Source organism: Barbus barbus (genome assembly GCF_936440315.1).
Source record: "Barbus barbus genome assembly, chromosome: 29".
Taxonomy (NCBI): domain Eukaryota; kingdom Metazoa; phylum Chordata; class Actinopteri; order Cypriniformes; family Cyprinidae; genus Barbus; species Barbus barbus.
The window spans coordinates 3,852,365-3,870,761 of NC_136757.1; the positions used below are offsets into that span (position 1 = coordinate 3,852,365).

The window sequence follows — 18,397 nt, forward strand, 5'->3', positions numbered from 1 at the left end:
ACAATTTAGAATAACTGTTGAGTTTACGAGCAGTTCATCTATTAAAGTGCCATGTTTTGACATTAGTCTGCGTAGTCTTCCGTGAGACATGTTTTAATGAATGAGTATAAAGGTGTGTAAACAGTGGGCGGCCGTATTGACTTGCTCTGCCGCCTTCATCCTACGCCTCATCATTCCTCACTATGCACAGCTATTGTGAACATCCTGATCCTCTTTTTTTCTGCTTATATGCTGGCACAAGTTTTTCTGATTGCCTTTGTTTAAGTTATATTAAAGTGATATTTAGCTACAGGTCAAAAATTAAAATTTGCCAAGTCAAGGTTGAAGGTAACGCATATTGTGTTTATATGATGATTTATTTGAACTAGTGGTCACACTTTAGAATAGGTAACACTTGTTAACTATTAACTACGACTCAATAAATTCTTAATTTGTTGTTTATTAATAGTTAGTAAGGTAGTTGTTAAGTTTAGGTATTGGGTAGGATTTGGGATGTAGAATAAGGCATTAATATGTGCTTAATTAGCACTAATACATGGCTAATATTCTAGTAATATGCATGCTAATAAGCAACTAATAGGTGTAACCGTAAAATAAAGTGTTACCGAACTAGTAATAGGTCATGTCGGGTAATATTATAAATTATTTTGATATTTTCAGCTTTTGATGATTTTTTTCCTATGCTTTTTTACACTGAAATGGCTAAATGAACACAAGGAGGAATGATATACAATAATTTTCATTTATATTCATAACTATAACACTATATAGTAATTACCACCAATATTTGCCTGCATATTATTTGATTAAATGCTTTAATATACAACATTTTCAGTGATGTCAGAAATGCAGAAATCTTTAGATTCGTCAATAATTAGTATTCAGCATATTAGTAGGATTTCTGAAGGATCATATGATGCTGAAGACTGGAGTAATGATGCTGAAAATTCAGCTTTAATCACAGGAATACATTTTTTTAAATGATTTTTAAATAGAAAACAGTTAATTTAAATAAATGCAGATGCCGATCTGTCTAATTTGACTAGTTTCTACCAAGTTACAGTGAATTTGTTTGTGTCGTTTGCACACACATCCCTTTGAAAGTTAATAAAATATAGTTTTGCTGTTGTATCTGTGCACAATTTTATGGCTAGTTCCATTTGATTATTTTCATTAGTTTTTTTCTTAGCTGGTCTTGTTTGCTGGTTTTGAAGAGGTTTTCTATAAGCTAATTAGGACTTAGTTTTAACCAGTTCATCTTAGTATGGTTTATTTATTTATTTTTAGTGGGGAATGTCTTTGCATGGTCATTTGTAGGATATGCATGGATTTATAAGCATCGTATGAATAGAACATCTACAGAAATCGCCTGTTTCCGTGCCTGTGGTTCTGTCACGTTTATGTGTGGCTCAGCGTGAGGTGAGATTCTGTAAATCCACTCACCCGGCCGTGAGCTGGAGAGCTGGAGAGCTGGAGGACGGCTGACCGGAGGAAGAAGTGTGAGTCAGGAGGAGAGTCAGTGAGAGTAAGGAGAGGACGTAAGGTCAGTGAGGAGACTCCAAATCCAGCTCCAATTTGGCAGCAGTCTCTTGTCAGAGTTGATTACCGCTGATCCGTTCAGACTTCCCCCAACTGTGATGAGCCACCGGCAGTAAGCGAACGCAGTGCTTTTTGTTCTTGTGGGAAGAGAGGAGAGTTTGTAGATCTAAACGGCTTCTCTCGGTCTGAGAAGACTTTTTCATGAGCTATGACAAAACAATAGCACGTCTGTTACGAGACACTCTGGAGATTTAAATCAAAAACAACAGGTGATGTACGTTTATTTTATTATTTCTTTAGCAGTAGTGTGTATATTAGTTTATTTCAGTTCATATGTTGAAGAAGAAAATAAATTATGTTAAGAGTTTGGGTAGTTATACATTTTAAATTCATTATTTTGCTATATATGTATTTATTTATTTTAATTTTTTAATTAATTAATTAAATTATTGATTTTAATTAAATTATTGATTTATAAAGCTATTAATTTATATTTAGAAAGTCTTTTGTGCCATTCTGGTGGAATAAACATTCTGGTCATACGTACAGTAAATGTCATTGGTTTTTATTATTTGTTCACATCGTTACATTTGTAAATATAAAGTGGATAAAATCATGTTAAAGCAGCAAAATAAATGTGTGGATTTTTTTAGAGATTGTTAAAAGATCTCCTTTTGTTTCCTGGCACTGTAATGTATTATGGGACTAAAGCAGAGGCCACTTTTGGTCAAGTAGATTATGTTATATAACAATCTTTAATTGAATAAGTTCCATATTTTCACATCATGAGTCTCATAAAATCCGGTTTATCCTCATTAGCCGGCCACTGTTGTGCTTTCAGTCAGATTCACCAAATTTGCTGTAAATAATTATACATATTATACATAGCAGTGGTCAGAGCAATCGAGTACGTCATAGATTTGAAATCATTTTGATGATTGAAACTTCAACAAAGGCCTGATCTTTTCTTTGTTCGTTTTTCTTCTAATTGAGCTTTACCTGAGTCTTTTCTATTTTTTAAACTTAATTCTGTGAGTGGATTCATTTCATTGGTAACTATTTAGTACCAGCACACGAGTTACTGACTGCTTTAGACATTTGTTTAGACGTCTGGGGTTTTGAATTAAATATTTAGGAGAGAAGCTTGTCCGGTGTGTCTCTCTCTCTTTCTCTTCATGCATCCATCCATCCTGGCTCAGTTTCCCTCTGTCTTTATTACAGGCAATAAGTCCTTCAACATGATGTCCCCCACTGGAGATAATTCTGAGCTTCTGGCCGAAATTAAAGCTGGGAGGAGCCTGAAGCCAACACCTCAGAGTAAAGGCTACACGACCGTCTACACTAACAGCGGCACAGCGGGGAACAATGTAGGTCACGCTCCCTTACTTTCACTAATTCACTTCTTACCTATGGAGTGAAACTTTTCTTGGAGAGCCTTGCAAAATGAGGCTGCATTTCCTGAAGTCTGTCAAGACATTGTTCTTATTGTAACCTTTGATCTCTCATTTGAGTGTAACTTGAGATTGAGATGTGACGTAATACTGTTTGCATTAGAAATGTTAATGATTATCCATAGAAACAAAAGCTAAATTATCTAATTGGGTATGGCACATATCCATATCATGAAACAATGGACAGGAGTCCTCGTTATGCAGTGATGTTTCTTGAGGTACATGAGAGAGGAATTCTGTATTCAGTCATTTATTGTTTCTGATTATCATCACGGAGATGCAATCATTCAAATATAGATCAGTATTCCCAAAAATTTACTTATATGGCCACCACAAAATAATGAAATAATCCAGAACAAAGTTAGTTTCAGGATATGAAGTTGCCGTTTGGAGCATTATAAGAGTGCAGCTCCATGATCTGGCACCAAATCCATTGTCCAGACTAATTCAGGCAGACTAGTGTGAGGCTTGTGTAACTCAGTTATGGGTGATGCAATACAATAGCTCACATTTATTAAAGTTACGTAATTGAGAGAATGGCAGAGGAGCATTCAAATCTGTTTAGCTATACCTTAATTTGCTGAGAATTTCAAGAAATAGATTACATCATCAGAAAAAAAAAGTACAAAAGCTGTCACTGGGATGGTATAAAGGTATACCTTTAATAATAATATCTTAAAGGTACATATTTGTACCTATATAGTATACATATTAGTATCTAAATGAAAACATTTTGAAAATGTACCACACCTTTTTCTGAGAGTGTATAGGACAAAGAACTAACAAACAAAAGATAAACAAACAGTCAAGCAAAATTAAATATTTAAATTTGTCCTAAATTTTATGGTGAGTAATGGCATAAATACAAGTTATCTATTTATGTTGTTTATTCTCCTTTGTTTTCTAAATTGAAGACCTAATAAAGAGCACCAGATAAGTTGAAATGTGCCGGTGGCATTGTTTTTATGACAGTGGCAAAGTTAGAGCTGTCATAAAATTCTGAATGGCAAAGTTGTAATAATGAGTTTGACAAAGACATAATTGGTTTTCATTATTAGGAATTCTAAATTATGGTAATTCCAGAACACTGTGAAGACAATCATACTATAATGCCAAAAATAACTTTATTTTTGCAAAGAATGTTTAGATCTTTAGAAAATCATTTGTGTATCGGTGCTCTAACGAATCCTGAAACTAATACACTGATCTCAAGAACCTGTAATGCATTGTTTAAAAAGTATTTTTAATTTCCAAAGAACCATATAACCAACTCAATGTAACAACCTGTAACAGTGAAAAATGTTTTTTGAAAAGTATAGCAGACACATCAAAAAATGTTTAGTGCACAAAAATTAACAAAAGAAGTCTGCAACTATAACATTTATGCAGCCAATAATGTATCACTTAATATCTGGAAATATTTTTCACTTGACTGCACAGACACTAGTGGACAAGAACTAGACTCATCTTGATGATGAAATTATTGTTTTCTCCAGAGCTATACGTCTATTCGATCTGTCTGTCTATCTATTTATCTGTCTGTCTGTCTATGAATTAAACTCGTTCCATAATTGATGGACTTTACACAGTTATTGAACCAAACTGAATCAACAATGAACTGATTTCCGCTGACTCATTATTATTCACCATTGTCTTTTCAGAGCTGCTCTACAGCTGAACTAAATTCTGTTTGCATCATTGAATCATTATTTTCCTGTTTAGCACTGTAAAGCTGCTTTGAAACAACCTGCACTGTATAAAGTGCTGTATAGATAAAGGAGAAAAACAAAAGTTGATCAGCACAAATCATTATCCTAATTGCAAGTGAACCCGATTCTTTATAAGATGAAAGCTGTTTAGATGAGATCATTAGATGCTATGAAGAACCATCGATAAACTTCTGTTTTTAAGAGGGTTTTTATTCAAGCCAGCTGGGGCCAGTTGCATAAACTTAGCCTCTATATTAAGACAGTGTTTTAAGAACTAGTTTGACCAACTCAGTCTTATATCTACGTTTTAATGTAACCAATTCTTAAAGAACAAAATTAGATGACTAACTTTTAAGACTAGTCTAAACCTTTTATGCAACCGGCCCCATGTCTATATTTTTGTCTGGAACATTCTATTCTTATTGATCGTTTTGACATTCAGGGGGAACGTCCGTCGTCGCCACCAGAGCCTCTGCCAAAACCCCAGCCCAACAACACCCAGTCTGCAAAGCCAGAATCTCCATCACCTGCTTGTCCACCCACTCCACCCACTCCACCCGCTCCCACGACCAGCGGCGGGTCGCCCCAGAACCTCTCCACCTCACAGAGCAGCGAGAAGCTCGCAATGGCCGTCAACGGAAACACTCCTGCTGTCCAGAGCAAGTCCAGCGTGGTGGACGTGGAGAGTCTGGTGCCCACACATGACGAGCAGGGCCGAGCCATCCCAGAGTGGAAGAGACAGGTGATGGTGAGGAAACTACAAGTGAAGATGCAGGAGGAGGAAGAGAACAAGAGAAAGGTGAGTGATGAAGCAGCTGGGTGTTTTAAACATAAGCTGAGGCAGTGCATCTCTTATCCAAAATGTCAACATTATTACAGCTTCATAACATACTTAAAGACCCCAAAAAGAATCAAAATGAGAGATTTGTGGCTTTGAGTCCATGCGTTTAAAGGAATAGTTCACCCAAAAAAACCATACAAATTTTGTCATAATCTACTCACGCTCATGTCATTCCAAACCTGTATACGTTTCTTTCTTATGATGAACACAAAGGAATATATTCTGAAGAATGCTGGTTGATGGTCCCCATTGACTTCCATAGGATTTATTTCTCTATTATGGAAGTCAATGGGGACCAACACCTGTTTGGTTCTTCAAAAACTTTTCAACAGTGTTCAACTTAAGAAATAAGCTTATACAGGTTTGGAACAACCTTGAGGAAGTAAATGATGACAAAATTTTCATTTTTGGGTGAACTATTCCTTTAAGGTCATTTATATGCTAGTATATTCCTAAGAGCCGAAAAAATGTATATGCACGCACAAAATAGTCTTTATTATCTGATTAAAAAATAAAATAAATAATTATGACAAATTTTTGTCCCATAAAATGCTTGCTAGAATGAAAATGCCCACTCCCAAACAATCATATGTGCCACTGACTAGCATTAGAAATCATAGTTCATCAGTGCTTCTGTGAATTAATAAATTATTTTGTCAATAGTGCAAGCTGTGGATTTTATTTCGGGATGTTAAACCAGGGAAAAACTCCTCAATATTGCCCCACTTCCTGTTTCAGTAGGATATCCATCAATGCAGGGGAGGAAATGATGTCAAGGCATTTCATGGGGTCCTTAAGCATGTTAAAGCAGTCTCACAGTTCATACCCAGTTGTTTTTAAATGTTTATATATAATGATGTTTATAAAAATTAACAATTTAACTTTTACACTGAATAAATGGAAACGAGTGCACTTTCTCAGCTTCTGACATCAGTGCTATCCTCCTGTAGTTTTAGTAGTGTGAACTATATTATCTCCTCTTTGGATTTTAAAAATGCTTATGATTTCAAATGTAAATTATAGCTGTGAAATTGAGGTTTGATCTGTCTACATGGAGGATAGAGGGGCAGTGGGTGTCTGCATGGGGAGTTTTGAGTTTTCTCTTTAAAAAAAAAAATATATGCAAGAACTACTAATTGCAAAAATGATGCATGGGATCTTTCACTTCTCCATGAATGATAAATTGTATAATAAGTTTATGATATCTGAGGGTAACTAAAGCAGTGTGGTGTGAATGAACAAACATCTATGCAGCTCTGAATTATTTCATAAATACATTTTCGGGTTAGCAGGAATTGTCAGCAGATAAATCTTAGAAATTTGTTGTTAATAGATGCGACGATGGAGAATTAGTGTTGGGGTGACATATTATTTGTCAATGACTGAACAATATAATATACAGTATGTATATATTTTGTCCAAGGAACATTGTTTTTCATGACATCATGTACCAGTAAAATAGTCTAGATTACTTACTTCTTCTTGCCTTAGATGTCATTATCGAATCCCTTTTGCTGTCTACTCTGTTCTTACATATATGTTTATTTATTTTGAACACATAAATGACATTTAAGAGTTTAATATTACTGCTCAATCAAGGTTTTCAGCTTATGGTAAGTCTCTGTCTGAAAGCCAAAAATAAAACTCAATCTTCAGTTTTGCTCTGGGTTTCATAGTGTGGGGTTTCAAGTGAGTTTTTTGCAGGGTTACGTTTGGTTGGCTTTTCCTTTACTCTGTGTTGAGTGATGCAGTGTTTAATTTGGGGCTGTTGTGACCATCTCAAGACAAGCCTAAGTGTGTTTGACATTTACTTAGGAAGTATTAGTTGAATGTGGCTTATTGGCGATGGTGCATGACAGCTCTAAGTTTTTACATGGGGATTCAGTGGTGTGATGCAAAGCCCCTTCACACTGCAACTGGAGCTTACGGCATGAAGTGCAGTTGGTCGTCTTGCTCATTCTACTCATTAAGTGCTTTATTTTTACCTTCATCTTGTTAACGTCCTGAAAATGGCTCAGTATATATTTTTATTTTTTTTAGATCATGTGCATATAGTCAAGTCCCTTGGAAACATGAGCTAAATATAATTGACAGATAAAGTACACATGGATTTCACACTTAAAGGAAATTTCTGGGTAACTTTCAAATGAATGTCTGTATGGACCGCATCTATTGCAGGCTGTGGAATTACAGGAATTAAAATTTAGTCTTACTCAGGTTGAAAAACTGATTGGGAACATACTGTAAATACACTTACAATATTCAACACTTACTTTAAATACACTTACAATGAAGGACTAGCAAACAAGTGGCCTGCACTCCAAAATATATAGCTATCACATAGTTTCCGTGTTATAGCCGTACGTCTTTAACATTGTGGTGTCATGAAACTGTTGTTACAGAATTGTTTACCAACCCTCTCTCTGTACAAAATCTTTTAATTCATGCTATGAGAAAAAATTTAACCTCAGTCTGATTGATATCTGCACAAGCATATCAGCAAGAGACATAACATTTCAGCTCCATGCGTAAACAAAAAAGTATTTACGTGGAGCTGAGTTATGCACACTCTATCCACAAATAGTATGCTGGTGGTAACTCGTAACTCCAAGTAGTCCCAACTCAAAAGGACAGTTTAGGTAACTTCACAGCTCAAATAGTAACTAAAGAGATATTCAAGTGCCTTTACTAAAACTATGAGCTTTTAAATCCACTGGCCCGCTTGCTTATACATCTACACCAGAGGTCGGCAAGTACATTTGGCATCGGGCCAAAAAAAAGATTTTGCCACTAAGATGGTGGGCCAGAACATAGTCAAAGGATAATTTAAGAAATTAATTGATGAAAAATGCAACTAGAGTTGCCTGTGACATACTGTTACAGTGTCTTTTGTATCTGTGAGCTGTTACTCGGTGTTAAATCCTGTGGTAGAACAGTCATTAACAAAATGCAACATTTGTGTGGCAGTGACAGGCAAGAGTAGGCTATGTGAGCGGAGTGGAGTGTCAACAATTTCCCCTCCGCGCATTTAATAACTCCGCTCCGGGTTCACCATTTCCCGCTCCACTCAGCGCTCACTGAAGTCAGAAACACCGCTCTGCCTTCGCTCCGTGGCTAAAGTATTTCAGTATCATAGTTCTGTTCATAGGCCTATATTAAAAAATAAAATAAACAAAAGATTTGTTTCAACGTGGCTTATTGGAACACTAGTGTGCAAACGTTTTTTCCTACCACATGACAAGCTTATTACATGGTTGTCAGCATTAACAGGCATAATTGCTGCTTTTTGCAGTGCAATTTTTTTTTGTGTGTGATGAAAATATCAGTACATTTTCATCAGTTATTTTACCTACGGATCGATGCATTTCTTACAGATTTCTGCTCATTCGAAATCGGATACAAATGAAAGATTACATTGCGTGTGCGTGTGAATAAGTGTTGTAGTAGTTGTTTAAATCATGCTTTCAGCTCAAAATATTCAGTATCTAGAAGGAACAAACTAATTCCTTGAGAACTATTATAACTTCCCGCTCATGTCCATTGAAGTCATTCACATTCTTTCTGATTTGAGTGATCCTTTTCAATCAAGCTAGCTAAATATTGTAAACTTGTGAATTCTTGCTAAATATGCAGTTATATTACGGGTCGTTGGCATGAATTGTACTCTTGGAGCGAGTGAAAACCACGCCGCTCCGACTTTAAAAAAATCCGCTCCTCGCTCCATTCAAAATCACATCGCTCCACTCACGCTCCACTCCGCTCACATAGCCTACTCTGATTGCGAGTAACTGTTGCTGTCATGACAGATCTATTTCAGAACCAGCCGCTATCAAAATAATCTGGCTACGGGCGCGGGCCAGATATTATTGCTGGCGGGCCACTTTTGGCCCACGGGCCACCTGTTGCCGACCACTGATCTACAGTAAATGGTTTACTGTAAATATAGTTCCTGCTCCTTTTTACAAACTGAGGATTGCATTGAAATTATTGTTTGTAAAATTCAACAGCATGTCACCGATTGTGTCCATAAGCAATCGTTTAAAAGCAACCCAGAGTATTTTTAATATATTTAATAGATCCTAACAAAAACTCATACAATACATTTCTAAGACAAATAGTCTTGCCAGATTCAGCTACATTTTTCCCCCCTACAAGGCAGTATCATCACACCACTAAATTCATGTAAAGTTTGAAACGTTTGGGGTGAAGAAGCTTTAAAGGCATGTATGTAACGCATCGGATCCACAGGCTGAAGAGCACCCCACCTCTGTTTTTGTTCCCTTCTATATCCTCCTCTGAACCTACTTTAGTTTGCTGCCAGTGGATACTATCAAGCCCAAGACTGGCATTATTCACACGTGCACAATGCTATACTGGGTCCCTTTGGAGAACTGATGACAGAGGACGACCTCATCCGCATTGAGAAGCAGATCGAGAACCTCCAGGTCATGCACAAAGTGACAGAGGTGGAGAAAGACCTGGAACAGCTGGAGCAAGAGTTGAAGCAACTCCTACCTGTGTCTGCAGCCTTGAACCAAGACCACTTCTCAGTCAACCCCAAACAGGTTCATGGGCAAGCAGAAGACTTGCCTGCCTGGTGCAGTAAGATCTCCACGCTGCTAAAAAGCATGGCCATTCTGCTCGCCACTTTGGGCGGAAAAGAGATCGATATTCTGGAAATGATCAATGAAGGATATACATACGAAGGTCTGAAGAGTGGAAAAGGCCAGACGGGGATCTCCAATTCTGGAAACATTGGCCGATCGCAATCATTCTCCACTCGAGAGGAGGTGGAGAAGGAGATTAAGCAGTGTGGTGTGTCTGTGAAAAGCCTGAAAGCCAATTACGAAATTCATAGCCAATCAAAGTACGAGCACGACAAAACAAATCGCATATACAAGCGGACGAGGTCCTTGCCGGCGGTTAGTGAATGCAGCTACCCATCAGAGCCAATCCTGGAGGACGAGTTGCTGTTCTCTTTAAGTGAGAGCCTCTCGCAAGCCGGAGATGTGTCGCCGATAAATGGAGATTTACCATTGGTGAATGAGGAACCTGTAACGCAGTCCCATGTACCTTTGACGTATGCTGGGCCTGGACCATCTGACTCGGAGCATCATGACCAGCCTGTGAACCCACTAACCTCAGAGCATCTCACTCGCAGTCTAGAAGTGCAAACGGACCTGAGCTACGTCCAGGAGTGCATCGAGATGCGCAAGGAGAGGATTGTGTTTCTGTTCCTGGAGCACTGGAGAAAGTACACAATGACTGAAGCCTACAAGTGCTCGGGAAGAGGGAAGACTCTGAGTGTCGAGGAGAACGACTCCCATTCCCTGTATTATCACAACCTGGCAAAGCCCGACAGCACCATGCAAACGGAGGATGACCAGCTGCTGTATTTCATGAAACAGAGACAGGTGGTGGGAAATCTTCTTGGTCACTGGAGGACCATTATGAGCCAGGTGCCCACGCGACAAATCCGCAGACTCAGTCGAGCTCAGATGATCTACTGGCCCGAGCACTTCCTTCCCCACATCAATGGGTCTCCGGTTCAATATGAGAGTCTAACCCTTGACCTCTTCATGCTAGGCTACTTCCAGCTTCTGGAGATGAACATGTCGCGCACTGAACGGAAGTTTCGCCACTTGCTTTGCTACGAGATGTTTGACAGACTAGGCAGTCACCCGTGGGAAGTGATCCGCCAGTTCCACCGAGAGGTCATGGAGAACATTGAGAGCGGGAAACGCGATTGGTCAGATGGCTTCGAAGATATCAAGGTGAAGTATTTCGGTGACTCTGTGGAGGGCGGCGGGCTGCTGGAAGCGGCTGAGCTCATTCTGCCTCCGGAGATTCTGCAGGCGTCTGTGAATATACCGCAAGACGCTCCAGCTGATGCAGATCTCCCAAGTGTTTCACCACCAGAAGTCCTTAATGGACACCCAGACGACTCTGCAGCGGCCACCCAGCAGGGCACTTCTGAGAACTCAGCTGAGACTATTATAAATTATACGGAAATACAGAAGAGTAGTACTGAAGTTCAACTACCACATGCAGCACAGGATGCACCGCAGTCAGAAAACGCAGTACCGCAAGCGACCGCAACAGCGGAAAGTCCCCAGACACAAGCCCCATGCATTAATACTGTGAACGAACAGGGCCCAGCAAATATTAAAGAGGAGCCCAATGAGGACTCCATCAAGCTTATCTATGAACTTAAAGAGTTTAGCAATGAGGAAATTATTAGATACATTGATCGAAGCTTCGCCTTCTGGAAAGAGAAGGAGGCTGAGATGTTTGACATCTGACTTATCAGGTCAAATTATTTGAAGGATGAAACACAATTATCAGGAGATGCTTTAAGCAGTTTGAGGCAGCCGGAAATGTCAGAAGAAGCAATCAAAAGTTTAGCTGTAATTGTATTGAAATTCAAGTTAATAGCTTCATGCTGAATTAAATATTTATCTATTTGTTTAACAGCCATGAAAAGCTTTAGAGATATAAATACACAGACGCAAATAAAAGCCTATAAACAGCTGCAAGCTGAGTAAAATGTATTTATTTTGTAAATTGCTATCGTGCAGATAAAACAATAAATACATAGAAATCATAGGACTGCATCTCACAAGGTCTTTCTAGAAGAATATCAGCTTTTCACTAAGTGTGCTAATTCATTTGAACAGTCATATCTGTCAGTTCAAAGTGCTTAAATCATTCATCAATGAAGCACAAAATACATTTTCTTGAAATTAAATATAAAAGTATTCTGGCCATTTTTAAAACTAGCATTTTGTTTATTAATTGAATTCTTTCAGATTCATTTATTAAAAGCCATTGGAATTTTGTAACTTTAACTATTTTTCTTTCTTATTTGTATGGCTTACAATTGAGAGTATCACAGATATAGATTACCAATACAATATGTTTTACATCATCTGTTTTAAATGGTTTATTCTGCAAGTTGCATAATTATTTGGAAATGATCAGAATTGTTGTTTAGGAAAAGAGGGAACGTGCTCCCTCTTAGTGTTCTTGCCGTGTTTTGAGTTATTTAAGAACACACAGCTCTTAGTTTCTGACCATAATCAATGCATGTATTCATTCAACAATGACACATGAATTCTTGACCTTTTGTTTATCTTTCAGTTTGATTGTCGTTTTATTACCAGTTGTTTTTGGCAATGTTGTTTTTAAGATGTTTTAAAAAGATAATGGATTTCTACTTAGAAATGGGTTTTTACTGTCATTGGTATTCATAAGAGGTTTTTTTTACACATAACATTGACGTTTATATTGTTACACTTTTGTTCTGTCTAGCCACGTTTGAAGTGTCAGTTTGATGGTTTGTTCGTTTTTGAGAAATATTTACGAAATTAAATAAATCTAAAGTTTATGATTGGACACTTCAGTCATCATTTCATTTGTGATTTCCTATTCTAATATTAATAAAATGATTGAGCGCCTTTATAAGAAGAACAAGTATTTAAAAAGGCCACTGTTTCCATTTAACAGTATTTCTATGCTCTACAAATAATGAACTTTAGTCAGGTTCCATGAACTTAATTAGCTAAAGAGTTAAATAAGAATTAGAGAGTTAACTATGGCATCAAAGCTATTTTTGGAGTCAAGCTCAAGCTGTGTTCCAGAGGGCATTTAGCTGCATTTCCTTAAGAAGGCAGGACGGTAGTCGAAGTGTGATTTCAGCTCCACAAGCATTGAAAGAATTTAAAGTGGAAGAGTATGCAACTGCAGATACTAAATAAGCGCCATGTTAAAACTTTGTTCTGCTGCACGTGTTAATAAATGTTAAAAAGAAATGTTTTAGGTGACAGCTCTCTGATTTTATCAAATGAGTGATAACACTTTATTTTAAGGACCAATTCTCACTATTAACTAGTTACTTATAACAATGCCTATTTCTAGCATATTGGCAGTTTATTAGTACTTATAAAGCACATATTAATGTCTTATTCTGCATGACAATATTTTAGTTCACTCAATCCTACCCATACCTGAACCTAACAACTGCATTACTAACTATTAACAAGCAGCAAATTAGCAGTGTATTGAGGCAAATGCGTTAATTTCACAGAGCCATATTACACAACCAAAATGAAAAGAAATATTTTATTCTGAATAAAGAACATTAGGCTTACACTAATTATTTATTTATTTATTTATCATTGTGTCCATACAGGATTCGTTAGTAAGTTTAATGAAAATTACAAATAAACTCTATAATGGTACAAAAATAGGCTGTATTTTCTTTATGCAAAATTTTTATTTAAAAATATATCATTTTCATGAGATTTAGCAGAATATTTTTCTGTATGCATAGATTTAGAATTTCTTGTAGTATCTTTCTTAAATGCAGTTTTTAGTGACTTTTACAAACCTTTCGGCTCTAAAACATCGGATTGTCTTTTCCTTCTGTAGATTCGGTAAAGCCTTCTTTATGGACACATTATATCTTTATGCGAGCTGATACAGAACGACATTTACATTTTTTGAACTATTAGTCAAAATCTTAAGGCAGTCCATCATTGCAGTATTACATTATTAATGGAAGCATTAATGGAAGTTAATCTGATTCTTATATGGCAAGAAATACCATCAGTGTGCTTTCATGTGTTTTATCATTCCTTGTTGCACTCTCTAAACTTTCTTCATCGATCTATTTTTTTTTTTTCTGTTTTTTTTTTCTTGGTGTATAATTCCCAGGGGAATAATGAAATATTAAGACACAGATTAGTTTACATAGATACTCGGTTAGTTACCAGTGATGTGGCTTCACAGTAACAGTTGAGGTAATCAATCCACGCCGAGGGGAAATGAGAAGCTGAAGAAGGCCGCCTCCTCCACTGGGCTATAGTTACCATCTAATGGAGGAAGAAGATCACTTTTCACACTGTGTGCACACACTGCCTTTCTGAGAGCAGAAACTGTCTACATTTTAGGAGCATGTTAAAGTTTTTTGGCACAATAACCATGACATTGTTCAAAGATTGGGTGTTAGTATGTTTGTGCTGGAGCAACTGAGTCCACCTCTAGTCTAGTCTTATTCTAGATATAACAGCCCGATATATGAAGTGACATCCTGTTTATTATACAGTGATAAGATTAGTTCTTTAAATGCAGACAAATTATGTTTTCAGTTTTCAAATTCAATTTTATTCAATTATTCAAATTATACAAAAACAATTGTTTGGTTGCAAACAATTCATTTTAGCTATTTTTTTAAAAAAATGCTGAAATTTTGTTTATTTAAATGCAGCTAAAAGAAATTGATTGCAACCACTTACCTTAAAAAACAAATAAATTCAATGAATGTTTTTTTTTTCAGTGTATTTATAGACTCGTCCCTTTTTTTGGCACTGTAGTGAAAAAGAAAAAATTTATATTTTCTGATCTCATCTACAGCTATTTGTTCTTCTTCTCTGTGTGTGTGTCAGGCTGAAGAAGAGGCGACCCGTTTGGCTTCATTGCCTGCCTGGAGGAGAGATATCATGAAGAAAAAGATGGAAGAAGAGAAGTAAGTTAAAGCCAGAGCTCTTGTTTTGTGTTTTTCTGTTTATTGTTTGTAAACCTCATTCAACTGTCAACCTCATGTTTTGCTGTTTTCTATACATTCTTGTTTTTACTGCTATGTTAAAGTTGATTATATATGTGGCACATTTATAATTAAACTTAGTGTTTATCTTGAAGAATGAACATAACCTTTAAAATAAAGTTTTTGTTTTGTTTGCCAATTTCAAATATCGGTAATAGTAATATCACTAGTAATACTGCAATTATCAGTAATATATGAGTAATAGCTTTATTTATATAATTCATAACTGATCTAATGATTAATATAGCTGATATTTCTTCCATGCAAATCTGTAAATTTTCTGTCTTTTATTTTCAATGTCTTGTGTGGATTATAATACCAAAGTGGTAAAATGTAAGTAAAACTGCATTTTCCATTGTAGTGGTTTTAGTTTTGATGTAGTAACTTGTAGGCAAATGTACAAAAATGTAAACATATACATGTAATCCTCTATTTCTTTTATTCACTCCTGGATGGACAGGGAACAGAAAAGGTAAGCCACTGACTAGTGATAGCAGTACTAGTGATAGTTGTAGAAGTACTTCCTATTGCTGACATTTTGATTGTATTGATGTCAATTTATCAAAAACATGAATGTATCTACTTTTCCTTTTCTTTATTTCTCCTCGTCCGTGCAGAAAAGAGGAGGATCGGCGGCGAATGGAAAAGGAGAATGAGGAGAAGTCTGAACTGGAGCGACTACGAACGCTAGGCTATGATGAAACCAAGCTGGCACCGTGGCAGCGGCAGATTATTTTAAAGAAAGGCGACATAGCGAAACAGTAGTAAACTCCCAGTCATCCCCTCCACTCTCGCACAACTCTCTGTAGGACACTGTTCAGAATCTGCCAGACCCTTTAGACACAAACCACGCGTGGGTCACCAGACAGCGTTCTGCTTGATGACCACTTCAGCATCGCTTCGTCTCAGTCTCACTGTATTGAGCTCTGAAGATGCACTGTACCGTTAAAGAGTGAAAAATGAATGAAAGTAATGTTTTTACTGTGGTCAGGTCTTATGCCTGTTTTGAAAATCAGTCAATCATTTTGCAAAAAATTCAGAAAATATCTTCAGCATTCCCCACCTGATCCATTAGCTTGTTTTACATCTCATTTTAAATCACTAGTAATATTTTCAATTAGAAATAGAAAATATATGTCAAGGAAATCACGCTTGAAAACTTTTTTTAATGTACTTTATGTGATCTGTTAAAGTGCCCCTATTATGGGTTATGAAAGGTTCATATTTTGGTTTTGGGAGTCCCCAACAACAGTTTGACATGCATGCAAAGTCAAAAAACACTTTAATTTTATTTATAATATGCATTTATTTTTACCTTATTTGCTCAGCGACTCCCAAACCATTCATTTTTCCAAACCCCTCATTTGCATGACGCTAATCTGTGGTGATTGGTCCGATTTAAAGCAGTGTTTGTGGGCTTTTAACGCTCCAAAAGCAGCACCTAGTGGCAAAGAATGAATTTGCATTTTCGGTCAGACCAATGCGGAAATCAAGTTTTCCCAGGTCTGCATGCGCAACAAGTGGGCATACGCAATATGCTAATGTTTCATGTTGAAGTCAACATGAAAGGACTTGGGTTAACACTCATTTCAATGATTCAGAGTCGACTCTTTCTTTTGAGAGACGATAACGTTATACACAGTGCACTTTCAGATTTAATACTTTGCAGGATGTTTTCATTCACTTAGAGCTGTTACACACTGCATGAAAGATCATTTTCAAAAATCCATAATAGGGGCACTTTGATGGTCCTGATATAGGCTAGTCCTAGATATGACAGGTGTTACGGCACAATGTATTCTTACATAAAGTAAGTGACGCTTTGTGTTACGGTGCATCTATGTTTCTTACATAAAAAAATGCAATTTGGAAATGATAAATCATAGGCCTATAAGTGCAAAAAGAAGCATTTTACCAGTAGTCTCTTTGCACTGTACATATACATGTTTCCCCAAAAGGTGGCGTTAGAGATCACAACTTATAATTGACCAATGAAGTCTTCCCAGAAAACAAGCACAGAATGTATTTCAGACCTACACTAATGAAAAAAGGTCAGAGTGAAACCCATAATTGCACAAGAGAAGCCAATGTCTTAAATATTCTATTGCATCTGATGGACTAAGTAAAAAAAAATCCCTGTTACCCTTTATACTGAGATTCACACAGGACGTTTACATTGGCAGGGGAAATGAAGTCGATTAAAATGTCATGAAATCATGACAGTGTATTCAGCCATGCTGTGCTCCCCAAATACGAAGCTGTCGTTTCCTTCCCTGCTTGGCAACTGTAGCTTGTTCTTTATTGTTATTAATGTGTTTAGAGTAACTAGACATCAGAAAAGTGCCGGATGTGAATCTGTATGTGTGTGTGCATGTGTGAGAAAGTGTATGTGTGTGTATATTTACACATGCATATAAACGTAATATGTCTATCTTGTGTCATTCACTGTGCGATGGGTAGAGTTGATGTATTTTGAGTGTTTTTTTTTTTTTTTTTTTTCTGTACAACTAAAAAATGACATAAGTATATGTGATAAGCATGGTCCTCCTTGAGTTTGGGAACATTCTGCTTTCGTTTATCAGATGCCATAATGATGCTGAAAACAAAGATGTGAACGTCATTGCCATTAGAACATTTTCTATTCATAATTACTTCATTTAGAAAATTATTATAAACTCTTATTGGCCAATAATATCATGGTCAGTTACATGTTTTTCCTGTTTTCAGCCTGGCTTTCATAGGCAGACTATTTTAAACTTTCATTTTCCCAATGGCAACAGTAATGTAATAAAAATCGAAGCAACAATTTGTGCCTGTGAAATAATTATTACACAAAACCACATCCAATACATTATATTACATTATATGAAAGTCCAGTCTCATGCTCTTTTCATGTTATAATTTAACATAAAATTATTAAAAATATATTTAATAAGCAATTTAATTAATTTAATACATTAATTAATATAATAATTAATTTATATTTTTATTTTATTTTTACTGAAGGTTCGTAAACACAAGTTTAGTGCCTATGCTAATATCTTAAAATATCACTGAGTTTGTCAATATATATACTCATGATTATTTCTATTATCGACGGTAGCTTAACTTTACGATTAGAGAAAGGTTAATTTCGCATTTAAAGTATAAAACTACCCTCACTTCATCAGAAGAATCAACTTCAATGAAGGTTTAGTTTATGTAGTGACACACTTTACCAGCAGATGGCGCAATGTGTGGGTTTTTTACCATT

General features: G+C 36.5%; 2 protein-coding genes across 3 annotated transcripts in view; both read left to right on the plus strand.

Moving 5' to 3' along the window:
- The window catches only part of LOC306849435 (espin-like), an 88,183-nt gene extending 70,238 nt beyond the window's left edge, over window positions 1-17,945 (plus strand). Inside the window, exons 11-14 of one of the 2 annotated variants that reach the window (XM_079384452.1) lie at window positions 2,761-2,906; window positions 5,142-5,498; window positions 14,987-15,082; window positions 15,762-17,945. In XM_079384452.1, coding sequence (XP_079240578.1) covers window positions 2,761-2,906; window positions 5,142-5,498; window positions 14,987-15,070 — 587 coding nt within the window. In that variant the 3' untranslated portion in view covers window positions 15,071-15,082; window positions 15,762-17,945. The remainder of the gene's footprint in view (window positions 1-2,760; window positions 2,907-5,141; window positions 5,499-14,986; window positions 15,083-15,761) is intronic. The other variant, XM_079384453.1, reaches the window with a different exon arrangement.
- Window positions 9,935-11,842, plus strand: LOC306849852 (espin-like protein; the record flags this gene model as incomplete). Its single annotated transcript, XM_079385209.1, has 1 exon — window positions 9,935-11,842. The coding sequence occupies one exon, from the start codon at window positions 9,935-9,937 to the stop codon at window positions 11,840-11,842; it is 1,908 nt and encodes a 635-aa protein (XP_079241335.1).
- Window positions 17,946-18,397: the final 452 nt, after the last annotated feature.